The sequence below is a fragment of the Lithobates pipiens genome, unplaced genomic scaffold (assembly GCF_037356315.1).
Source record: "Lithobates pipiens isolate NorthernLeopardFrog02 unplaced genomic scaffold, aLitPip1_a1.2 Scaffold_19, whole genome shotgun sequence".
Lineage (NCBI taxonomy): Eukaryota > Metazoa > Chordata > Amphibia > Anura > Ranidae > Lithobates > Lithobates pipiens.
This window is the reverse complement of record NW_027507764.1, coordinates 539,029,068-539,056,337: the sequence shown is the minus strand read 5'-3', so window position 1 is coordinate 539,056,337 and position 27,270 is coordinate 539,029,068. Positions and strand designations below refer to the sequence as shown.

Sequence of the window (27,270 nt, the reverse complement as noted above, 5' to 3'; positions counted from 1 at the left end):
TTGAATGGCGGATGCGATGTCAAACGTCACTTCCACCCAATGATCTTAAAGGGGAATTTTTTTTCCCAAAAATATGACATATTCAATTTTTTTTATTTATTGCATTTTAATGTAAATGTTAGATCTGAGGTCAAATTGACCCCAGATCTCACAAGAGGTCCTATCATGCTTTTTTTTGTTACAAAGAATGTTTACATTCCTTGTAATAGGAATAAAAGTGACCCAACATTATTTTTTTAAAAGGACAGTGTACTGTAAAAAAATAAGTAAAATAAATAAGAACATTTTTTTTTTAAAGTGCCCCGTCCTACTGAGCTTGCACATAGAAGTGAACGCATACATAAGTCGCACCCGCATATGAAAACGGTGTTCAAACTACACATGTGTGGTCTCACCGTGATTGCTAGAGAAAAAGCAATAATTCCAGCACTAGACCTCCTCTGTAACTCTAAACATAAAACATGTAGAAATTTTTAAATGTAGCCTATGGAGATTTTTAAGGGCCAATGTTTGTCGCCATTCCATGAGCGAGTGCAATTTTGAAACATGACATATTGGGTATCAATATACTTGGTGTAACATATTTTTCCCACTTGTAAGACCACTCTGCAAATACTGTGTGACGACAACCGCCATTTTATTCTCTAGAGTGTCTGAAAAAAAGATATAATGTATGGGGGTTCTAAGTAATTTTGTGGCAACAAAAAATATATATTTTAACTCATAAAAAACAAGTTTTTCAAAAGTGGCTCAGTCTTTAAGTAGAAGATGACACCACCTTGTGGATGGGCAGTGCATAGAATTATCCCTGTTGTCTAATTAAGGGCCTAGAAGCAGCTACAAAATTTATCATTATACATGTGATCCCTATATTGGCAATTTTAAGCTTTATGGCATGCTGGTGACACATTTTGATGAAAGGCTGGTGGAATCTTCACTTTCTCTGAGAGATCTAAGGCCCAAAACTATCTGACATTTCTGGGTATGTTTGCTACCAAATCCCCTACTGGACTCTATGGTTCCTTCCATCAGTCATCGTCTCTGTGACTTATTGACTGCCAGGAAGAACCACGGAGCCTGGCAAAGGACACACTATTTGAAACACTGGAAAGTGTCAGATAGCAGTGACACATGGAGCTCTTTACATAAGCATAGGTCCACTCACAACCCACTGGAAAATAATTATAAAACGTCTTCTCTTACTTGGTGGCTTTGCTTAATTTTATTTTGTTTTAATGGTGACAGGGTCTCTTTGGGAATAGATATACATATACATCATTGGACCCTGTAGTGGCAAGATATTGGTTTCTGCAATGGCCAAATAGGTCTTTGACATTACAATAACATAACAGTTAACATAATAGTAATTTATCTTCCATGTTCAGGTGTTGCATAGGACTTTACATAAATTGCATAATGCTAGTGTGTTTTCAAAACTAAATTCTAGGAATTCAGCCACTTTGTAAAAAGTGCAGACACACTATGAGTTAAGTCCAAGGAGGTGAATGACCTCTCCTGAACATATCCCTATTATTTAGATTTGACAGGTTTATGGCTCTGGCAGAGCATATATTGACACTTGGGGCTGTGAGAGAGGAAAGAGGCAAACAGAGAAGCTATACCCACCCCTCTGATGTCCATTCAGAGAAGCCTTTGTATTTTGTGAATTAGTTCCTTAATACAAAGACTTCTGTGACTGGGCAGGAGGATGGGGAGGGGCAGGCATAGCAGCTAAACTGACTCCAATGTTGAAGATACTTAGACCTGAAGCTTCAATGTCAGGCTCCCTGAAATACAGCTATAACCAGCCTTCAGAAGCGATAAAAAATGTCAAATGCAAATAAAAGAGATAAGTTCAGGAGATGTAATGTGCCTCCTTGGGCTTAACTCATAGTGTGTCTTCACTGGCATTCAACTTTAACATTTGTCACCCACTCTTTGTTTTATCCAGAAACCTGACTATCTGCTTGGCTTAGGTTACTTGAAACAGGTGCCCTATACTGTATAATCTATTAAGTGGGTGTAAGGCTACTCAGTGGGATGAACAAAAAAAAAACTAACCATCTCAAATGTGTGAATGGGGGAATCAAAATACAATAACACAATAGGGAAACGCCCCTGTCGTCAAAATACACTAATCATTGCTGCAGTGTATAGCCTTCAGAGCTGATTACGTTGGGAAAATCCGACAGAGCTATTTCTTAGCAGACCCAAATAGCTGAGGGCGGTGGTGTCAGACTCCCATTGCTTTTCATGGGTCTTGTCGCTCACACCTTTTCACATGAATCCTTGCTGAGTCTCCTGCGGGTAATCACAAACAGCCCCATTTGCAAATAGAGTTTTCAGAAGAATAGTATTAGCAAACATGTTTCTTAAAAAAACAGGTGTCCAGTATCATTTTGATTGCGGATGGACATGATATTTAAATGCTTAATACATTTTAGCAACTCTAAAAACAGACCCACAATTTTAAATTTAAATGGGTATTGGTGTTGCATAAAGGATCAAACAGCAAACTGTCATCATGTTCATAGACAGCTATTATAGAAGACAGGTATCATTCATGTCATTGAACCTCCATGTGAAAGGTCGGGTGATTGATTAAGCTCATTCAGCATCATTTGCATTTGTGATGCAATGTCCAGATGATAAAGACAGTTAATTTACACTTCTAATTACTGTTAACCTGTTTTATACATATTGATTGAGAGTAATCTTTTGCATAATTAGTTTAATTAGGCCAAATCTGCAAGCAAGCAGTTTGCTAACATAGTAAAACTTTTTTTTCCTGCATTACACTATCTGGAAATGAAGTAAACAGCTCTTGCTCAAAAAGGCCTGCAAATATTAGCAATGCTTTTCCCAGGATTTTTTTTAAATTAACACTATTTTGTACTTTTAAACCTGAGCAAAAATTATGAAACATAATGAAATGTTAATTGTGCCTAAGAATGATCACAAAGAATGTATTTTTTGTCTTAAATTCCTCCTGAAAAACAGTGTACTTCCTGTGCCTAGGCACTCAAGTACCCTAAGCCCAATGGCTCTGACATGGCAAACCAGTAATGGGTAACATATCAGCTGTAATAAGCCTATAGTAAATAGTGAGTGGGGACATTAATTGCATGCCCTTATTGGGGCACAGTTCAACAGTGAAGTGGAACTTCCGCTGATCGTAACCCTGCCCCCCTCCGGTGTCACAATTGGCACCTTTCAGGGGGAGGGGAGTGCAGATACCTGTCAAAGACAGTTATTTACACCCACTTCCGGGCATAGACTCCCACGGGAGTCTATGCCTCTTCCTGTCCCTGCGCGCTGTCTGCTGGGACACACACGGATCCCAGAGACAGCGCAGACAATTCCTATTGCGCTGTGCGACTCGCGCATGTGCAGTAGGGAACCGGGAAGTGAAGCTGCAGCGCTTCACTTCCTGATTCCCTCACCTAGAATGGTGGTGGCAGCAGCCGAGAGCCGAGTGATCGATCGGCCTCGGCTGCCGGCATCGCTGGACCCCGGGACAGGTGAGTGTCCATTTATTAAAAGTCAGCAGCTGCAGTATTTGTAGCTGCTGGCTTTTAATATTTTTTTACACAGTGCAATCTCGCTTTAAGTTCTCTTTAGGGTTTCACTATACTTATTATGGTGACTTGCATTTTTCCACACTGAATAAGCTATTGTTTTCTATGTGTCCCGTTCACACCACAATGCTGGTGTGATGGGTGGTGTAATGCAGTGCAATGTGCACATCAGATGGCACTGCATGCCACAGCACTGCTGTACATGGCATGCCCTAAAGGCATGTTAGATATCAAACATTCTCAGACTAGTGAACACACACCTTTTTAAATATTATTTCTTGCCTGCTTTAGTCATTTATCAACCTGAAATTTAGCAAGTCACAAGTCCCTTTGCAATTTGTAAAGCGCTTAATGGTTGATCCACTCCTTTGACCCCATTCTAAAACCTTGCAACCCTAAATACCCAATCTCATGATCCTGGAAACAGAATGCCATTTCTTCATTTCTTTTAATGCTCTCAACCTCAAGTGACCCCCATCCTTGGTGATCTTATGGATGGTGGTATTGATTGATTTGGATTAGCTGATTTAAATTGAAAGGATTACCGCTCTAGCGAGCAACCAGAAAACCTCATAATGTTGTCGTGGTGAACAGGAATACATGAGCCATGAGTGTTTTATTTACTGTTTATGTACCTTTATCCAGAGTTCAGATTAGCTGTTGGGCTAAAGCAGAAGGGTTAGCTTAGACCAGGGGTTTAGCCTAAGCATAGCATTATAATTACAGCAATTGTTATGGTATACAAAAAAATACACCATGACTACTCTCAGGATTAATGCTACAGCGTTTTGACTTAGGTTCTAATTGTAAGCACTTGATGGATACAAGTACTTTACTGGCAAAAAATTTCTTTTGTGATTTTGAGAGGTGCTTTAGTGTACTTGTGCTGGTTTTTAAAATGTCAATTTTTTTCCAGTAGGAAATATTAAAATGATGCTTATGGTTCTTATAAACTCTATAATCATGCACAATTTCTTCAGAATGGTTACCTAAACACAGCATTCTGTTTATCGAATGTTTTCAGTAGGTCTGCAGTATTATTGGTGCCATTTACAAATTGTAATCCTTTTGCTCTCTTGCTTTACATTTTTTTTTTCCTGAAAGAATAGACTTCTCTTTTAATGCATCTAAGCATTAATTCCCCAATTGTTATAAAGTGAATCATGTAAACATATTTTATATCATTTATTTGTGAGTATGTGTAGTAGGATCAGAAGACAGAATATCATTAAAATTAAGGTAGTAGAGCTGAGAGCAATGTTTTCTTCATACAACTGACCTCCCGTTAAGGATTCCCACAGAGAAAACCACCAGCTGTCATTGTGGTGTCTCTCTTTGCATAACTTGACATCTAACAGAGAGTAATAAGACTGCAAAGCAAAGACACATAAATGTCAGGTATCTGACTTTCTATATGGATGGTGGTTGTGTTTGTGTATTACATTTTTCATATAATATAACTGTTTAAAGTCTTTAAAGCCAGTGACTTTAATATGCAATAATGACACCAATGAATCAAGTAATGTAAATACAACCAAAACGTATTGAAAGAAAAGCCTGGTCTCACAGTCCTTGTTCTAAATTACTTGACATCTCCTGAGCCTGTTGGCTTTCAGTTAGTACACACACACACACACACGCTTCAGAGTCAGTTAAAGTGGTATTAAATCTTTGCTTTTTTTGAATAACACACATGCTATACTTACCTGTTCTGTGCAGTGGTTTTGCACAGAGCAGCCCCAGTCCTCCTCTTTTCAGGTCCCCTGCAGTTGTTCCTGGCTCCTACCCCTTCAGCAGTGCCCCCAGAGAAAGCCACTTGCCCTGGGGGCACACCTGCATGCGTAAGACACATAGAGCTGTGGCTCTCCCCCATATTTCCTCATTGGCTTACTGGCTGTGATTGGCAGCAGTGCGTGCCAATGGACTCCTGCTAAATATAAAATAACAAAATATACTCGGGGGTTGCGCCGCCTTCTAATATTACCCCAAAATCCTAGAGTGTGCTTTCATTGGATGTGTATCAAACTAACTTGTAATGAATATGTAATAATCACCCAAAGTGACCCCTTAAAATATACAACAAAATCTCAAATTCTATTGGTGTATATATCATTAGATCGTAGTCCTTCATATGCAATGGTTCTTTAAACTAAATCAAATTCCTTCAACTCAGTTCCGGTTCACCTTCTGGTAAATGTTCCACATGTGTCACCAAAGGAAACCAAAACGGTCCACCACCACCTTAAAGAATGGCCACTCACCAGACTTCACCATACAATCAGCCTTCGGTTCATTCAATGGATAACCAGTCCTCAATCCACTCTCCTGTTAGCAATTCCTCAATATCCGTATATTCATACAAAGGTAAATAAAACCAACGCAGTGTAAAACCATTTCACCTTTAATTATAAAAATCTCTTAAAACATATTGCACTCACATTTCAGTGTGTCTATTAGCCGACACCAAGCTTATCCAGCCATAAGTACACAGCATGGAATTGGGCAAGCCAATGATGTTCCGCAGGTGGTTCTCTCCTCCCTCCTCTCAGCCAACCTGTTCCTGACTTAACCTTGAAGAAAATGTATCTCCCACAGCCTCTACGCATTTCGCAGTTATGCGTCGTCAGGAAGCTGGAATGCTTGTCTGTGCAGCTGGTAAACACAAACTTCTTATGGTGGTGGGTCAAGCAAAGTCACATTGATTTCTTGGAACTGATCCCAAGCTGATATCTTCACTATTCGTTAGAGATTGGTCAATTGGAAATCTGATTGACTGTCTTTGGAATCTCTACTTAGAGTCACTGAACACTTATAAGGTTATACTATTTCATTTGTGGAACTTTTTCAAGTTTTTTATGCTGTCACATATAGATCACTTATCATCACATTTATAAGGCTAAAGGTATAGAGCGCAACCACATTCATTTTATATTTGTATTTGTGTGTATTCCACTCTCTGTTGCAGCTTATCTGCACAGTCTTTTTTCTTATTATAAAGTATATGGGGGGCTGGGGCTGGGGAGAGAGCTGCCCACAGAAGGTTTTTTAGCCTAATGCAGAGAATGCATTAACTGCTTAGAGACCGCCCAATGTAGATTTACGTACCTGGCATGTGATCTGACAGTTCCAGGTCTGGAGCGCATGCACGCGCTGCTGGCGACCCACTCAGCGTGTTCGGCAGATGCAATGTAAACAAGGCAGATCACCTTTATGTGAGAGGGGAATGTGCTGATCCTGTGTTCCTGCTAAGCAGGAACATGGATCTTTACATTTTCCCAGTCAAAGCTCCCCCCGCCAGTAAGAAACCACTCCTAGAGAACACATTTAACCCTTTGATTACCCCTGGTGTTAACCCCTTCCCTGTCAGTGTCATTAATACAGTAACAGTGCACTGATCACTGTATTGCGGGCTACTGATGATCAGACATTCCAACAACAAAACTGTGGATTTTTTCCCGTCGGATGTTGTCGCAAACTTGTCTTACATACACACGGTCACACAAAAGTTGTCAGAAATTCCAAACGTCAAGAATGCGGTGACGTGAAACATGTACGACGAGCCGAGAAAAATTAAGTTTAATAGCCAGTGTGGCTCTTCTGCTTGATACACACTCTGAATTTCCGGCAACAAGTCTTCTTGTCAGAAAATGTGAGAACCTGCTCTCAAACGGTTGTCAGAAATTCCAACAGCAAATGTCAGATGGAGCATACACACGGTCAGTATTTCCGACAACAAGCTCACATCAAACATTTTTTGTCGTAAATTCCGATCATCTGTACGCGATTAGAGTTTCACTGGTCCCCAAAAAGTGTCAAAAGTGTCAGGTGTCTGATCTGTCAGCCACAATATTGCAGTCCCGCTATAAGTCGCTTACTAGTAAAAAAAAAAAAAACTAAATAAAAATATATCATAGTTTGTAGATGCTGTACCTTTTGCACAAACCAATCAATATTATTTATTGAGATTTTTTTTTTTACCAAAAATGTGTAGCAGAAAACATATTGGCATCAATTGATAAAGAAATTTGATTTTTTAAATTTTTTTATTGGTAATGTTTTATTGCAGAAAGTAAAAAAAAAAATTTCTTAAATTGACAGCCTTTTTTTTGTATATAGCACAAAAAATAAAAACCGCAGAGGTGATCAATTGCCACCAAAATAAAGCTCTATTTGTAGGAAAAAAAATACATTTTTTGGGGTACAGTGTCGAACGCCAATACAATTGTCAGTTAGAATAACGCAGTGCTGTATCACAAAAAAATAGCCTGGTCATTGGGGGGTTGTTGTGGTAAATCTTCCAGAGCTGAAGTGGTTAAGCTAAAATAGAAACATTTTAAAGGCATTTACAGCACCTCCAGCTTTGAGCGTAGTGACTCAATTTGCATAGAAATAAAAGAATAAAGTAGATTTAGCTGTAAAGAAAATGTAGCAGCAGTGAGATTATTGTCTGTTGCTTATAAACTTCTTGCAAACAAACAGTCACAGAAGTAAAATCAGATTTGCTGATAAACTCCACAATACTCAATTGCAGCAAATGTTTCCCAAGAGGTAACGCGACATACGGAGATCTGAAGCCATAATTAACTTATCTCACTGCTGTACACTCCAAATGTGTCACTTAGAAAAGTAGCTCAGTTTGTTACACTAATACCTTTAAATGTGAAGTCTTTTCCTTCTAAGACTAAATAACATTTATCATCACTGAGGTAGAACTAGAAGTTTACGAATTCATAATGGTTCTGGATAAATGTCATTGTGCCAATAGATGTTCCTTACTTTGCAGAATTATCTGATCCTCTCTTCAAGCTGTTGATCATAATAGATATACAATGCCTTGCAAAAGTATTCACCTCCCCCCCCCCCTTTGGCATTTTTCGTGTTTTGTTGCCTCACCAACTTAGACTATTGTGTTTTGATCCATCACATATTCAGATTAAAAAAAAAAAACATTGAAATAAAGGCTGTACTGTAAAAAAAATTGATAAAAAAGTCAAGGGGGTGAATACATTTGCAAGGCACTGTAATCCCCAACTGACTGATATTAAGTCTTCTAAAGCCCTGTGTTTAATTTCTTGCTGACTGCATAATGCATATATGTTTTGGCAAAGAGGGTGGGCTTTAAAGCCCAGATTTTGCATGTATGCATCCATGGCAGCCTGAGGGGGTGGGCTTTAAAGTCCAGATGCTGCATATATGCGTCCATGGCACCCTGAGGGTGTGTGCTAAAAGCACTAACTGCAGGTTCATAGCACACTCTGCCTCTATGTACAACCTGCAGCCCTCCAGCTGTTGTGGAACAAAAGGACCCCTGAAGCATTGCAAGGAAAGTCCCATGAGGCATTGCAAGGTAAGCATGACTCCCAAAGACAAAGGCATGATGGAACTTTTAGTTCCACAGCAGCTGGATGGCCTCAGGTTGGAGACCCATGCTCTAGAGGCAGAGTGGACTCTCTATCCAGTGAACACTGTAATTGGCTTTCACAATAGTCCTAGGATCGGGAGCCCAGTCAAAAGCTGTGACCAAGGTCTATCAATTACAACATGGTCGGTGTGCTATGAGCGTGCAGTTAGTGCATGGACACATGTATGCAGCATCTGGACTTTAAAGCCCACCCCCTCAGGCTGCCATGAACGCATACTTAAGAACTAGGCTTGTTAAGTATGGGTAGGCACTTACATACAGAGTTCAGTGTTCGGGAGTTTGTTATGTAAAGAGTGCAGGGTTTAGCAGTTTGTTATGTACACAGTGCAGGATTTAGGAGTTTGTTATGTACAGTGTGCAGGGTTCAGGAGTTCGTTATGTACAGAATTCAGGGTGCATGGTTCATGGGTGTGCAACTCCAACCCCAATGCTTCCTTGAATCTCTCTCTCCTACCTGGTCCCGCTCGAATTCCTCCCTGTGTAGGCGGCTGCCTCACCTTGTAGGGAGATTGTTCTTTCTATCATATTCTGGAGATTTGTCCCTGACATGTCCCACTGTCCCTTGTAAACACTGAAGACTTATGGTTTACAAGTGACAGCAGGGAGCAGAAGTGGAGTTTGAGAGCTGGAGGAATGGAGTTCTGTCACGTTCGGGCTGCAAAACCTGATTCGGCCCCCGGGCCTTGTGTTTAACATATGTGCTCTAGGGAATTAAAGCCCACTTAAAGGGCCATTGGTAGGGGATGTAACTGAGTTAATAAAATTAAACTTTTTAAATTAAGAAAATATTCTTTTCACCTATGTTCATCCTTCAATATATTCAAGTACTGTGGCGCTCCTACATCCTTTTTGCAGTCACCTTCTGTTTATCTGTATGTACTCCACCAATGTCTGCATGGCATTTCCCAGGTCAGTTTTTTTTTTTATGACAACAGTGGGCCATGACTGTGAAATGTGTGTCAGCATGACTACTTTTTAGCCACCCCAGTGCCACTGATGAAAGGCTAGAATGCAAGAGCACAGTTGAAAGCTAGAGAAAAGGTGTTGTTCAGCATGAAATATGAATAAAACATATCCTCCTATTGTGTGTACTAGTCTTGATGCAGAGCATCCATCTGCTGCCTCATTCCTCTGCTATCTATATCATTTGTGACAAGTTTTTCTGGCACAAAGAAGAAAAAGGTGACAGGGGAAGGATCTCCAACAAAGAAATTGTGATTGACAGCCTCAGGTCTGTTCCTGTGTGCTGTATTAGCCCCTGTACACACGGTCGGAGATTTCGACAACCAAATCCGTCGGATTTTGTCAGTTAGATTTTGTCCGTCGGATCTTGTCCGAAACTGTTGCATACACACGGTCGGACTAAGTTGGCGAAAAATCCGATCATTCAGAACGTGATGACGTAATTTCGTTACGATGGGACTACATTCAGGCTAGTAGCCAATAGCTTTGATGTAGGAATTTGATCTGAGCATGCGTGGCACTTGGTCTGATCAAAATTCTCTACACATGATCGGAGTATGTCCGATCGGCCCAGTTGGTCAGGAAATATTTCCAACATGTTGGAAAATTGGGTCCGACGGATATTCCGACAGAATCAGTCCGATGCATACCACACACAGTCGGATTATCCGATAAAACAGTCCGATAGGACACATTCCGATGGATTCTCCGACCGTGTGTACAAGGGCTTAGAGGGGGTGTGACCCTCCCCTCCAGTCAGCTCTCAGAGCTCTTGTCACTGAGCTCTGTTGAGTGTAACTTCAACTTTCCCCCCCTGCATTCTGAAAGGTTAGACAAGCTGTATACTTTTAGGACTTTAATCAGCTGTAAAGAAGAGTTGGCTGCAGATAAACAGGTACAATATATATATATATATATATATATATATATATATATATATATATATATATAGAAGGATTTGTTTATTTTACAAAAAATGTATTAATGTTTTTGTCAAAGATGTCAATACAAAGCATAGTGCAATAATACAAAAAAAATTAACTGAAACAGGAAATAACATTTTGCAACCATCGAAAGTAGCAGGCAACAATGCACACAAGTAATAGATCATAGGTCCTTGAGCAGTGGGTAGGACAATATGCAGTAACTGTACTCACTGTGAATTGACAGGGACAGAGCGATGTGAGTGATGGGCTCGATGATGATGATATTACTTGTGATATTACTTGGGCAGAGTAAAGAGCATAGAATAGTAAGAAAAGGAAAGAAAGGTAGAAGGAAAAGGACAGAATAAAGAGAGGGGGAATAAAATGTAATTTCACCAAGTCCAGGCTGAGGCAAAATAGTAGAGACACAGAGAGTCCGTAAGTAGAGCACTGTCTAATTTCAAGTCCGAGTTGTAAGTTACCCATGGGTCTCAGACTCTCAACAACTTGGTGTGAATGTCATTCAATATGGCAATACGCTTCTCATGTACCATAGTCCCCATTAATCATTGTTTAGCTTCCCCAAAGGGGAATATTGTTGGTGCCAGGCTCTAGCTAATGTTTGGTGTGCAAAGAGATACAAAAATCTCTAGTCTGGGATTTTTAAGGCAATAAAAACGATTCGAATTTACAATAAAATGTATTTATTGTATACATTAATAGAAAAAACTCTTTCATTAAATGTTCAACATGTTGTAATCACTGTACAGAATATTAAAACACATTACATATTTAGGAAAAAATTAAAGTGATACTACCTACTACATGATACAATAACCACTTGTGGAAACAGGTGGTGCCAAGTAGCGGTAATCCATGCGTTTCAATACTTAATATTCAATAAATCTTCATCAGGGATTGTATCACTATATTTTTCTTACATACTCAAAACATAATAACAGGTGAATTCCCCATGTAAGGGCAAAGAAACATCCAATATCCACAATCCACCAGGTCTGCCACTCATCCTCAACAGGACAGCTGAATATAAATTAATCCCAAAAAATGTCCCTCACAAGACATATTCCAGCAGTGCCAGGTATAAAAGGCATCACAACTCCTCAAAACCGGTTGGGGACCTCAAAAGGCCTCTGAGTGGTTGTATTTTCTCCTCCGCTGGAACGCTGAGGAGAGGAATGGCCTGTTTGGTGGGCAACCAGGAAGAGAAAGCCTAAACAACTTTCTGTAGGAGGATTTGTTTCATCTCTGTGTATCACCTTAGGCCAGTCACTTCATTAGGTATATGTAAGGGTTTACATCCACTTTAATAGATACTGCATATTTAAAAATACTGAATGTGACTTTTAAAAAGTTTGTGTTTAATCATAATAATGTTATATCCCACACACCCAAAAAATAAAAGGAAAATTAATAAAAATAAAATAAAAAAGACACTCTCCACACTCTCAATGGGATGTAAAATGAGATGTAATTATTGAAGTGACTCTGATATTCCTTTGCCAAATGTAAATAACTACATTGTGCAATAGAGGACTGAAAATGCTTATCTCTCCAGCAGGCATGGATTCTGAGCTTCTTCTAGCATTGTAGTCTACCAAAGCGATACTTTATTGAATGTCAAATTTCTGTATTCTTTCCCAGCACTTTGGTTTCTCCCACGAGCGCTTACATCATTCCTGTATCATAAATTGTGAATCTCTGCAGCATGAGACTTGGTGTAAAATTTGGTGGTAATACACAGCAAGATCTCCATCTCTGTGCTCTGTCATTGACATTTTATACACCAAAATTTCCACCAACTGTCTTTTTAGAAGCACGTAACATAAAGTAAATTGACCCTTCAGAAGCATGTGACTAAAAGTAGCCATGACATTTGTCAGAACAATTGATCAATTATGAGACAGAGGTCACAAGTTACTACAAGCAATATTATAAATGTCCTTCTCACCCTGACTGTGTGTATGTGTGTATATACAGTATATATAAATACATATTTTCTTTGGCTGTGCACAGTATTTATGAAAAATGTGGAACTATGCAATCATATTTTATCTTTTAAACTAACTACATCATCTGTGGTCAGAAGCTACATTTTTGCTTCAAGTTTATTTTCCTTACCTGATATGTGCAATATAAATTTGTTCTATATACACTGTATGTCTGGAAGAACATCTGTGGCTGCACAAAAGACCTGGAGACTTGTATTCTAAAATAAAAACTACTTATATTTCAGCTCCATGTGGAAGTCGCTCTACTGGCTCAGAAGGCACCGTATTATCACCAAACTATCCCAAAAACTACAGTATTGGACACAACTGCGTGTATTCTGTTGCAGTTCCCAAGGAGTTTGGTGAGTAAAATGAAAGATTCTGTCATAAAATATGTGAACGCCTGTATGAATTCTATCTGAAATACTTATGTTGTTTATATTTGTGATTGGTTTAAAGAGTTTTATATCATTATGATGAATATGGCTAGTCATCAACAATGCCTATAGAAACAATAACATCAACTGATAGGAAATTGTCACTAGGCAAGTACTGTAGATAGTGTTTATAGATCATTTTAATCAGAAACACGATGTGGGATATATCATATGATTTCGTTTTTAATATGAGTTTGATCTGAACGGTAACTTTTTTTTACATCGCCAATAGTATTATTCAACCCACCTTGAAACAATGCATACTGTTTTAATGTATGGACTATTTTGTGGATACTAAATCTAAGATGGATTAAAGGGTTTGTTTGATTTCATTGGGCAAGTCCTGTTAAAGTAAAACTAAATCTACTTTTGGACCTTGGAGATCTTTCCATAACATGCAAATAAGCACAAGACACTTGTACAGTATTACTAAATCTACTGTAGGTCCTTGGAGCTCTTTCCATAACATACAAATAAGCACAGGATACTTGTACATTATTTAAGAGTTAGCTCCATGTTTGGCTTCATTGAGTGATGAAAGGTCCATGGTCCCACTTATTTATCCTTATGTGGCTGCTGCTAGCCTCTCATTGTCTTCTTCAACATCCAACGTCTTCTTTCTTCAGCCATCGGGTGGGCACTGATGATGTAGCTCCTGACATGTATCTCTTATGCATGCATGGTAGGGTGACATTGTCCAGCACCCACCTCCATTCTCAGCATCTTACAGATGCCAGAAATGGACCTGGAATCTACATTCTACTAAGCATGTACTGCAGGCATTTTACACCAAGATGCAATTTTATAGCAGACAATTGAAGCAGCTTTTTCGATGAAGGGACTTATACAATACTTGCTTTAACATTTATTTTCAACTATACATTTTTAACTACAGTTCTATTTAAAAGCTTTTCCCATCCCATAACATGTCTCTAGCTGATCTTTGGTTTTTACTGGAAAAAAATAAAAAAATAAAAACCCTATTTCTTACCTGTAACCATAGGCATGTGGCATAACATAATCCTCCAGTATATAGTGTGGGAGGATAATTCTTACAGTGCATACCTCACTTTTTAAAGGCTGTAAAAAGAATACATTAAAGGGTCCCCACAAGTGTTCTCTGGTCTCACAGAGATTTCATGATGATGTCACAACACAAGTGAGTGACAACAAGACCAGTCAGCTGCATGGAGTGCAGCTTGCGATCACCGGTCTATGTTATTACAAGAGGCACTGTAGATGGTCAAGTGATAGTGGACTCAGGTAACTAAATGAAGGTCTTAGCCCTTGTACACACGGTCGGAGAATCCATCGGAATGTGTCCTATCGGACCGTGTGTGTGGTATGCATTGGACTGATTCCGTCGGAATATCCGTCGGACCCAATTTTCCAACATGTTGGAAATATTTCCCGACCAACTGGGCCAATCGGACATACTCCGATCATGTGTAGAGAATTTTGATCGGACCAAGTGCCACGCATGCTCAGATCAAATTCCTACATCAAAGCTATTGGCTACTAGCTTGAATGTAGTCCCATCATAACGAAATTACGTCATCACGTTCTGAAAGATCAGATTTTTCGACAACTTTTTCTAACCGTGTGTATGCAACAGTTTCGGGCAAAATCCAACGGATTTGGTTGTGGAAATCTCCGACCGTGTGTACAGGGGCTAAGAAGCTTTTTTTTCCCCTTTTAAGGTTCTGAATTGCTAGAAGTGAGTGCAGTGGGAACATTTAGTTTTTTACCTAGAGTTTTGTTTTAGGAAACTATCAGTGCTACTGGTTGCTGGTAGATCAAACATGGCGAATCACTGATACTGGTTTAGAGACCTATTACCCTTTATTTCCTGCAAACGTTAAAAACTGCTAGGGACCCATCCTTTTTGCTGAATCTCAATGTTCTCTCAACTGGGAGTGGTATCTGAAGTTTCACAATATCACATTGCATTGTACACAGAAGGTTATGCGGAGTTGAACTGATCAGAATGGTGCCACAGCAACGAGTTAGCGTTATATTTCTTTGAGAAGGAAAGTTCCATTTTAGTTAGGCAATAGATTTTTTTGTTCATTGTTATAACTTAGCTTGGTGATCTTTTGCAAGGTGAATTCAGAATGAACTTTAGATGCTTTCCAAGCTTTCATAATCATGAATGCAGTACGTAAAAACCCAGAGTCAGCCAAATGATAAACCCACGTATGACAAACATTGGTTACAGCATTACTAATAAGATTGCTGATTAGCTAACCCAATACATCCCTTGTCCAGTGCTTTTGTTTATTGTTTGTCAGCTCTTTCTATATTTTGCATACTGAAAAATATACTAATTAACATATGTCCCCTGGACATATAATTAAATTTTCCCCAAATTATCAATTTTATTTCTCATGTAATTTCATCTAAATGTATATACATTTGTTATGTACTATAATTATAATTATTAATAATATTAATAGTATGATTATCATTATATTACAGTTAATGTTATAATTCACCATCAACATCATTCTCTTTTACTAAGTTTAATGTAAATCTGTGGCTGTGAATAGTTTAGGCATAGTGATAAGCTGGCCTCTTTCTGGGTGCCTACATTACCTCTTCTTGATAGAGTGACCCAAAGTCCTGAGTTGCCTTTACAAAGGAAATTGCAAGATCTAGCATGTTAACTGTAGCTCCTCCTTTTTGCACTACATGCACTTTCCTATTGATCCACAGTGTGATCAGTGGATAAATAGGAATTCGCAGTAGAAGAAACGGAAAGGGAAAAATGGAAAGCATGGGAGATGCACCATAAGATTGGGGTGTGCCTCAAAAAAAAAAAAAAGTTTCCACAAGGCTTTTCACCCTCTCTATGCTCCAGGCTATGTCCTCCTCTACTGCTGCTCTTCCATTGAATCAATCCACTTCCTGTAACCCCGGGTTGTCATAGACAATTCCCCTATTGGTATCTTTCCACTGATAAGGGCACACAGAGGATGGCACTCATGTCACTACATTAGCACTGTTCTCTTCAAAATTACGACTGCCCAACAACAGAGGAAAGAGGAACTGGATCACGCTTGCCACATGACTGTCATATGTTTTAAATATCACTATATGGGATAAGGGGTTCCAGTGGATTGAGCGGACTTTGACTGGAAACATAGACATATAAATACATATGAACATAGCATACCTGAATTCTGACAGTGAAGAGACCCCTCCGCCATCAGCATACATTGACCAGAGCTGCAGCCCATTGGCTGCATGTGCTGATCGAAACAAAATTTTCCAACAAACCGGTTCATGACAATGTGTTTGATGAATTGACTTCTCATGAGCGGTAATGCCCATAGATGGATCAAAAATCAGCTGATGCTTACTGAATCAGCCATATTTTGATCCATGTATGGCCAGCTTTAGACTGGCAGCACCCTGAAAAATCAAAAGCCACATTGTCTTAAGTCTAGTACACACTGCAAGTTTTTTCATTCAACCCAGCGGGCTGAATGAAATAAAAACTGACTGCTCAGGTCGGAGCTGCTGTACTAACAATCCACATGTTAGTACAGCAAACCCCCCTGCTGTTCTATTGTGTTCTGACAGGGGGGACGGCTCCCGTCATTGGCTGAGAGTGCTGATTAGGAGCCATTCGGCAGATCTTTCTAAGTCATTCCTCTTTGATAGAAGTTGGCCGAACTTCAATCGTACTGGCTGCAGTATACACAGGCCGAAAGTCGGCCGGTCTCTATTGAACCGGCTGACACCACCCTGCTTTAGAGTACTTCCCTAATTGCCTTAAGCCTCATACATACAATCAGAGTATTGGCCAACAAAACCCTAGACTTTTGTCTGAAGGGCATTGGCCCAAACTTGTCTTGCATACACAAGGCACACAATTGTTGGCCAACAAATATGAACGTAGTGACGTACTACATTGTTTTTCAGCTCTTTAGCACCACCCTTTGGGCTCCTTCTGCTAATTTTGTGTTAGTAGAAGTTTGGTGAGTGTTGATTCGCATTTTTCTTTTCACACTTTTCATTTCACACTTTTCATTTTGGACTTTTCATTTCGCGCTTTTCAGTTCGTTTCTGAATGGCCGTTCATCAACCAGATGTTGCGGAATCGGAGGAGATAACGTGTTATTTATTATTGGCCTTGGAGTTATTGCTGTGACATTATTTTTTTGGTTGCATAATGATTTGATTTGGTATATTTTCTATATTTTTTAGGATGCATAGAATGCACTTTTTGGTTAAGTTCTATTGGCAGATAGCATCTCTAATTTTATTTGTTTTCTTTTTTTAATGCACAATAAAAAAAAATTGTGTAGAATAATACTTGGCTGTGTACTTTACTTCAAATAACATTTTTAGAGTAGGCAGTTACATTTAAAAAAAATACAATGTAAAATTGACAAGGGACACCAACATAGTTGTATCTTTGATCTTAAAAACTACGGCATAATTCTGTTGTGGTAACTTGTCCAAAATGAAAAAAAAAAAAAAGCATAATAATATTATTCTTGATATCACTAGAAAAAAAAAGCCTTTGAAAATTTGTTTGCCATAACTCCATCACTATCACCAGCAAAGCAGCTTAATTTTTATACCATTAAAGTAGAATAGAATGTGCACTGCATTTCGAAATGTCATAATTTGCCACATCATGAATGTGATATCTCCATTACGAATGCTAGTTTTACAAGACCGAGCACTTCCGGCTCGTCCTTGCTTCTGAGCATGCGTGTTTGTACTTTGGACTTTTGTCTGATGGACTTGTGTACACATGATCAGAAAATCCAACAACACACATTTTTTGGCAGAAAATTTGAAGACATGCTAGCCAACATTTGTTAGCGGAAAGTCCGACAACAATTGTCTGATGGAGCATACGTGCGGTCGGATTTTCCACAAACAGGCTCACATCGAACATTTCCCGTCGGAAAATCCAGTGATGTGAACAAGGCATTAGAGTGCTGGCCTTTCCTCTTCCAGTTTGAGCTGTAGTGATATTTGTAATGATTCCATGAATAGATTATATTTTGTCTTTTAATATTTGCATGGAGTTAAGTTTTAATGACAAAATATATGAAGACACCAACAGAACAGGGAAGCGATTTCTGGGTTCTTTGGTTTTTTAAAAATACTAATAAAAACAGTCCTAACACCACATCCCAATAATAATTACTCATATATACACAAAGTTACATAAAAGGGACTTGGTATAAAAAATAATGTATAAATACTACCACAGTGAATTCTGTATGACACTCTTATTATTTATTATACACATGTATTAAAAAGAGGAAGGTAAAATATACAGAATCCTTCACCATATATAGCGACATAAAGATAAAGATACACATTGCAGATACTCTCAATGGTTTAACTACCCTTTCCCAGGCACTACTACAGTTTATACATAATAACTGAAAGTCAGTACAATACTCCACAAGTGGTTAGTGGTAGACATGTGCATTCGTTTTCGTCCGAATGCATTTTTGGCCGAATTTCAGGTATTTTCGTTATCATTTTAACAAACGATACTGAAATTGCAGAATCCGAAAAACTAAAGATCCAATCCAAATGCTTTATTTTCATTTTCGCTGTGACAACAGTTCGATATAGATAGGAGATTCGACATGACGCTGACAATAACAATCTGTGTCTATCGAACCTGTGGTCGAATGTGCCTAACCTTAACTCTATTAGTCCGGGATTATTCTACACAGAGAGAAAAGATCGCTGCTGGAATTGGGTGGGGGAAGTAAAATAAAAATTATGATGATGATGAATGTTGTTGGCTGATTGTAACCAAAGAGGAGGAGCAGTAAAATAGCTAGAACTAAGTACTTGCTAGCAGAGAGAGACACACACATTGAATAATTTCAGAAGACAGTCAATCTTATCTGGTCCGTTTGTCAGAGAACCTAAATTATTTAGCAATTAAGCATAAGCACAGCAGCAGAACAATAGTGAAGCAAGCTACAGTTCCATTTAACTTTTTCATAATAATCTGCTGCTATTGTGTTAGTGTTGTGAACTTGATAGTGATACTAGTGTTGCTATTGTTGCCTCAGAGGCTGCCCGTGGGGGGGATTTATTATTATAGATATTATATTATAGATTGAGATGCGATATAGATTCTATTTACCCTATCTTGTTACCTGTCTGATCAGTGATCACTATCACCAGTCCATTTTCTGTTTGAACTATATACATTCAACATGAACGACAAAGATTTGACAAAGCAGCGAAAAACATACAAACGTCAAATCTTTGAAGTTCTAAGAAGATTAGACGGAGCAGCTAAACTATACGGAGTCATACAGTTTAGCTGCTCCGTTGAATCTACTTTGAACATTCGACAGACACCATAAGCCTTCAATGACAGATTTGACCTTAATTAATTTGGATTTTCGGACAAATGCAATTTTTAACGAAAAACAAAATAAATAAAAACACATTTCGGGAGTAATTAAATAAATGTATTTTTCAGACGAAAACAAAATTCCAAAACAAAATATATCAGTGTGCACATGTCTAGTTAGTAGTAGACTCTTGACATGTTTTGCAGATATCCTGAAATCTGCTTTATCAGAAGACAAACCAGAATGATATCTGGAAGTAAAATCAAAGACATAATAAGAATACATATATAAAATATACATGAAAAGATACAGCAAATGTTATAGGAGAACCTCCCTCTATTACCATCCATGTATCCCGTGGATACTTAAATGTGATGTCATATGTTAAAACACAGGGTGTATACCGAGGGAGACTGTAGAGGATATAACATAGCCTTGAGCAGTTCTATCCCGAGAGTCTAGGGTCCTGAAATGCTCATATTATATCTCAATCAGAAATTAATGCTCATCTCCTAAGTGCTTGTCAGTAGTTTCTTTTTTTTCTCAAAAGATTTTATTCAGTTTTTCATAATACAATGAGTAGGTGACAGCGGATATACATTCATGTTTAACCAAACAGTAGCACATGTGATAAGTCACAACATCATAAGCGATATATCCATAGAATCTGGTAACCATATAGTCCAAATGAAGTTATACAATGAGTAATATGGTTCGTTTGTTCTTAAAAAAAAAAAAAAAAAATAGAACTGTTGAACATAGATAAACGAGAGAGAACAGAAGAGAGGAAAAGATAAAAAAAAAACAAAAAAAAAAAACAAAAAAAAAACATAGAACATCTTCGTTATTGAGAAAACGCTAGTGAGACATAACATGAGTGTTCTAGTCCGTTAACTAGGATAGTAATAATAACCTGGGACACACACAGTGGGGTGAGTATCACCCCTGAGATACAAAGAAGTGTTGATGAGCTAGCTGGTATCTAGGACAGTGGTAGACTGGGTCAGCAAAGCGGTGAAAATCGGCCATTACCTGAGAGAAGGAAGATGCTCGCCCGGGCACCCCCTAAGGGATCTATGCTGTGCCCGAGCGAGGTCACCCGCCCCTCTGCTTATGTTTGCTTTCGAAAATCATTTCAAAGATTTAGGATTTAAAGAGAGAAGTTAGGTCAGAGGAGCTGACCCAGTCTCTCCACTGTTGCCATCTGGAAAAAAGTTTACTTTTAGGACCTTGTTTAATTGCTAGTATAGTTTCATGTGAGTAATGCGACTGGGTAGTTTGGACTACCTCCAGTAGCGTGGGAGGATCAATGTTCCTCCATTTTCGAGCTATAGTTAACCTCGCCGCCAACAGTATATGAATTATGATATTTCTTGTCGGGTTAGGGAATTGATCAATAGTCAAGGATAAGAGGGCTAAATGGGGAGATTCTGGTACAGATTGTTTGGTAACTACATAGATGAGGTTGAATACTGAGTGCCAGAAGCCCTGGAGTTTGGGGCAGCTCCAAAAGGTATGAATTAAGTTCCCATAGTGACCACATTTTCTCCAACACGTTCCATCATTGTTCGAGTCGAATTTAGAGAGTTTGTCAGGGGTCAAATACCAACCGTAGTTCAATTTGTATGCTAATTCCCATAGGGAGGCACAACATGTGGCTTCATAGGTGGATTGACAAGCTATCTCCCATTGTTCCAACGTAAATGTGCAGTCCAGAATTCTTTCCCAGTGTAGTAGTGCCGCTGTTTTAATAAAAGTAGTTTTATGTTGGAGTAATTTGTAAAAGAGGGAGATACCTTTGGTACGTACCGTGGCGGATTTGTAGAAAAGCCATACTGCACGGGGCAGCATACATTCCCATGATTTAAGTGACGCGAGGCAGTGTTTGGTGCGCAGATATAAGAAGATATCAGAGTTTGGGAGGCGGAATTCTGTTTGTAACGTCGGAAATGATTTTATGGTTTCGCCGTCGATAAGATCTGTTAGAGAAGTTATACCTTTGGACTTCCAGCACTCGTAGGATGTCGATTGCATCAGTAGATGTAGGGTTTCTATAGGGATATGAACTGTTACCCCTGTGGAGTGAGATTTTACTGATTGGGTGAATCTTATCCAGGTTTTAATTGTTGCTACCATGGGCAGAGAGATTTTGTTAGGGGTTTTGGCCCCTAAGCATGTGGCGAAAAGCCACAAGGATAAGTTGCCTCCTGGAATCAGAGAAGCTTCCATTTTTCCCCATAGGGAAGAGCTAGGAGAGAGTGGGGACCATGCTTTGGATTGTGTCAGGATAGAGGCCATGTAGTAGTCCTGGAAGTCAATGTAGCCTGTGCCTCCAGCTAGGCGGTGTTTGATTAGTTGGGAGTGTCTGCATCTGGCACGCTTACCTTGCCAGACATATTTGGATAGTAGTGATTGGAGAGATCTAAAATAGCTAAGGGGAAGCGGGATGGGTAAGGTGCGGAATAAATAAAGAATTTGAGGAAGCTGTAACATTTTGAACGCCGCTAGGCGCCCTGTCCAAGAAAATTCAAGGGTCGTTTATTTGGTGAGGTCTGATTGTAGTTTGGTTCGGAGTGGTAGATAATTGGCAGCAAATAGAGATTTCGTATTTTGGGTCAACTGGATACCTAAGTATGTTATGCTCTTTTCTGCCCAGGTGAAAGGGAAGGATGATTTGATACGGGTGCTAACGGAAGGGTCTAGACCTAAATCCAAGATATATGATTTGGATTTGTTTACCTTATAATATGACACAGCGCTAAACCAGGCGAGTGTCTTTTGGATGACCGGGAGGGATCGTTCAGGGTTAGTTACCATAAGGATCACGTCGTCCGCAAATAGGTTAATTTTGTGGACCATTCCAGCGAGGAAAATGCCAGTAATTTCAGTATTCGTTCGAATTCTTTCGGCAAGAGGTTCCATAATTAGATTAAAAATGATGGGTGAGAGTGGGCAGCCCTGTCTTGTGCCATTAGAGATTTGAAAAGGTGCTGAAAGGACATCCGCAGAGAATACTCTGGCCGAGGGAGAAGAGTATAGAGCCAGTATAGCATCTTGTATTGGGCCAATAATTCCAAACTTGGTTAGTACTGCTGCTAAGTAACCCCAATTGACCCTGTCAAAGGCCTTTTCGGCGTCAAGGGATAGGAGAATGGCGGGGAGTTTAGAGGATTCTGCGTGGTGTATGATATTAAGTAATCGTCTTGTGGCGTCTGACGTTTGGCGGCCCTTGGTGAATCCAGATTGATCTAAGGAGATTAAGGAGGGTAGGATGTCTTCAAGTCTATTGGCTATCATTTTTGCGTAGATTTTTAAGTCAATATTTAGTAATGAGATGGGACGGAAGTTCTTAGGAGATGTAGGTTCTTTCCCTGGTTTGGGCAAGGTCACTATCATGGCAGTAAGCATTTCTTTTGGAAAGGATGCGGACTTGGCTGCTAGATTGAGTGTTTGGGATAGAGCAGGGGCTAGTATGTCTTTGAATTGTTTGTAGTATTCCCCCGTGAAGCCGTCCGGGCCTGGGGATTTGGCACAAGGAAGTTTGTTTATCACTGCTATGATCTCAGTGATCGAAAAGGGCAAATTTAATTCTGAGAGTTGTTCTGGAGACACAGTCGGGAGGGACAAGTTTTTTAGAAATTATTGAATTAATTCAGGGGTAGGTTGGGTGCTGCTTGAGTCTCCGCTAAGGTTATAAAGGTCTTGGTAGTAAGTGCTAAATGCATCAGCTATGGATTTAGGTTTAAGTAGCTTTTCGTTTGAGTGTGGATGGTAAAGATACGGGATTTTCTTTTTATCTCTATGACCTTTGATTTTTAGTGACATCATTTTACCCGCTTTGTTACTGGTACTGTAGGATGTGGCCTTAAGTAATTTGTACGTTTTTACCTGTCTTTCCAACAGTGATCAAAGTTCGTTACGTAATGTAAATATTTTAGCTTGGATTGCTTGGGAGGGGTTGGTTTTGTTTAGGGATTCAGCGGAGGCAATGTCATGCGTGAGTGTATCTAACCTCTGGGTTCTTTGTTTTTTGGCTTTCGCCCCCAAATGGAGGAACACACCTCTCATGACCGCTTTGTGAGCATTCCATACCACCCCCGGGTCGGAAACTGAGGATTGATTAATCAGGAAGTATTCTTCTAAACTTTGCTTGAGTTGACCGGAGAATTGTGGTGAAGTAAGGAGGTAATTGTTTACTCTCCATATAAAAGAATCTGAATGGTAGGAGTCATCCGAGATGGTAATGCTAACGGGGGCATGGTCCGACCAGGTGGTGGTGTGGATGCTGGAACCCAAAGTTCTCTGGAGAACTCGTTTATCCGCTAAAAACAGATCAATACGTGAGTAGGTGTTGTGACACGGCGAGAGGAACGTAAAATCTCTCTCGCTCGCATGACAACACCGCCAAACATCATACAAGTCATTAGAAACAATAAAAGACTCCAAAGGGGAGTCATACCATTTGGATCCCGCTGTGGAGTCCATTGAGTTATTTGGGACTAGATTAAAGTCCCCGCATATTAGTAAAAGACCTTTTTGCACTTTTCTTACTTTTTTCAATGTTTTCCTAAGAAAGGCCATTTGACCCTGGTTAGGAGCGTAAATTGTAACAAGAGTATAGGATACATTGTTAATTGTACAGTTCAATATAATATATCTCCCATCCGTGTCCGCAACGTAATCGTGCATCGTGAATAATACCGTGTTCTTTATAGCTATCAATACTCCCCGCTTCTTCTCTGAGGAAGAGGAGTGGAAGACATGTGGGAACAGTCTGTGTTGAAATTTAGGTGTGGCGTCTGTAGCAAAGTGGGTTTCCTGGACACATAAAACATCACAGTTGTGTGCCAGAGCTGATTTCCAAAGAGAGTTACGTTTTACAGGGTGGTTGAGTCCGTTAGCGTTAAGAGAAAGGATGGTGATGCCCATGGTATGCTGGAGGGATGTGTGTTGTTAGCTTGAGTACTTACAGTAGCCGGGTGTGGCAGCTCTCAGTCTAGGGTAGTAGCTGGTAGTAGCGGATCCGATAGGAGCAGGTTCAAAAAGACCTAGTGAAACGAAATGGAAGAGAACAGCAGTGCAGTTGGAATAAAAATGAAAATACCAGGTAAGGTGTCAGGATAGTAGCAGGCCGTAGGTTTGGAGTGTGTGTGTGTCAAACACTCAAGGAGGACCTTCGATATCGGTAGTTTCCGAATGACAAAAAAAAAAAAATGTACCAACGGATAAGAAAACACTGGACTATGAACAAGTGATGAAAAATAAAACACAATAAAAACAAAAGAAAATGCAAGGATGTCAGTATCTAACCGCTTTCGCGAGCAACTGACTATTTTGTGGGGAAAAGTTCAATAAACAGGTGTATAGCCGCAGCTCCAGACCGGACTATAATAGTCGTGGAACATAATAGGGCGGACATGTCATTCACCGTCGTGCAGGTTTGTTTTTCTCCCGAGAGGGGCCAAAGACAAATGGATTGTGTTGGTCATCAGGACCCTGTTGAGGGCGAGGGGGGTCTATTAGGATACCCCATGCGTGGAGGAGCTTCAATCCACCTTCTAGCGTAGAGATGGTGTGTGGAATACCATTATGGCTGGTCAGGATGGTCGCTGGGTGACGCCATTTGTAGGCTATCTTATGGTTGTTCAGGGCTTTAGATATGGTACGTAACTGCCTCCTCAATTGCAGTGTATACTGAGACAGGTCTGCATACAGTTGGATAGTGGAGTATGGCGCAGGTAATGGAGACAGCTCTCTAGCCTTTTGAAGTAATTGTTCCTTCGCCTGAAAGAAGTGGACCCTGAGGAGCACGTCTCGGGGTATATCCACCTCAAGATGGCGTGGTTTTGGCAGCCTGTGAATTCTATCAATAGTGAGTTCAATAGGCGTGAGCTCAGGTATCATGCTGGAAAACATTGTAGATGCAAAGTTATGCAGTTCAGTGGGTTGGATAGATTCCGGAATACCGCGTATTTTTATATTATTTCTCCGTGAGCGGTCCTCAAGGTCCGCGAGTTTAGCTTTAATCCAAAGAGCGTCATCTCTTTGTTCAGAATATGCATCAATCAATTCATTGACCGTGTCAGTACATTCCCCCATCTTAGTCTCTAAGCACTGCATTCTATTGTTCACATGTTTCAGCTCTAGGGAGAATGTATTGATCAGAGATGAGAGATTGGACATTAGGGACGATTGTAAAGATAAAAGCATATCTTTCATAGTCGTGTCAAGAACCGGTTGACCAGTAGTGGGGAATTGAGCAATGGATGATTGTAAATCTGATATAGCAGCTTCATTATGTAGGCCGGTACTCACTGTGCCTGAGGCCTGGTTGTGAGGATCCATCCGCATCTTCGATTTCACTGGGCTCTGCGATGCCGGGGTTGAAGGAGATGAGTCAGGAGGATAAGGCTTTTGCAGATCAGACGAAATGTCCTGAGGATGGTCATCAGGGAGGTCTGTGTAACTCAGGGCTGCCCGTGCTGTGCTGGCAGCGCCATCTTGGGCCTTGTTGCGCGGCTTAAAGGAGAAGGATTCCAGGTGTTTCGGGCCTCTTTCCTGGTACCGCTTGCGAGACATCGCTGTGGCGGAGGTCCGGGGGAGATACGTAGATGCTTTTGGAGCTGATGGCGGCGAAGCGATCGTCCGGTAGTCGCTCTTTGTCCGGTCTGGATAGCGGAGCTCTCAGTCTAAGCGTCCATCGCCGCGCGCGCTCAAGCCACGCCCCCCCTTGTCAGTAGTTTCTTGACAATATTAAACTACCATGGGTCATATGTTTATTTTCCTGCATGTATTTGTATTTTAGTAACTGGATCCAATTAGTCCAGCACATCAGTAGGTGTTACATGGCAACTATTAAACTAAGAGTGTGATCAGTTCAAACCTGTACCTAAAACTTCCTATACAGTGACTGGTGTGAGGTGGCATTGTCTTTGATACAGGTGAAGCAATATATATATTGTTTTCTTGTGTTTTCATGGGGAGGTGAAAGTGTTTCATTCTGAACTACTGGGTTCTGGTAACTTGTTATTGATGTATGTAAACAAAAATCAGCATCACTGGTTTCTGCATGTAAGTTTTATAAGGGTATCAAACAGGGAAGTAAGTGCTCTGCACTATGAAATATGGTGTTCATGCTGTGCAAATGAATTAGGAACAGATGGACAGTTGTGTATGCATAAAGTCGCACATGTAATTGTGTATTGTCAGTGTGTATTGTCACTGATGTAAGACAAGTTACAGTTTATACACTATTATCTTTTTTTTCTTCTATCATTGAGATGCAAGTTTTTCTTTATAGCAGCTTGTTTTTGTTAAATCAGTATTACTGGGGTACCCAACCGACTACACATTTAGAAGTAATCTAAGTTTATCCAAATCCCCTTTTATGTGATTCTATGGCTATGTTACAAAGAATGATGAAACTTATTTTGCTACCATGCCCGATTTCCATTACTACACACCAATCAAAATGCCTGTGATTGGTGACGGTTTTTGTAACATGCTCTAATTTAAAATGCATTTCTAGTCAATTTTTTTTTCTGTTTTTAATAGAGGGAAAATAATTAAATGTAATATTACT

At 39.8% G+C, this 27,270-nt stretch overlaps 1 protein-coding gene across 1 annotated transcript in view; it reads left to right on the top strand.

The window, feature by feature from the left end:
- The window catches only part of CSMD3 (CUB and Sushi multiple domains 3), a 1,166,690-nt gene that overhangs the window by 640,033 nt on the left and 499,387 nt on the right, over nucleotides 1-27,270 (top strand). Inside the window, exon 31 of the mRNA XM_077493847.1 lies at nucleotides 13,144-13,260. Within this exon, the coding sequence (XP_077349973.1) occupies nucleotides 13,144-13,260 (117 nt within the window). The remainder of the gene's footprint in view (nucleotides 1-13,143; nucleotides 13,261-27,270) is intronic.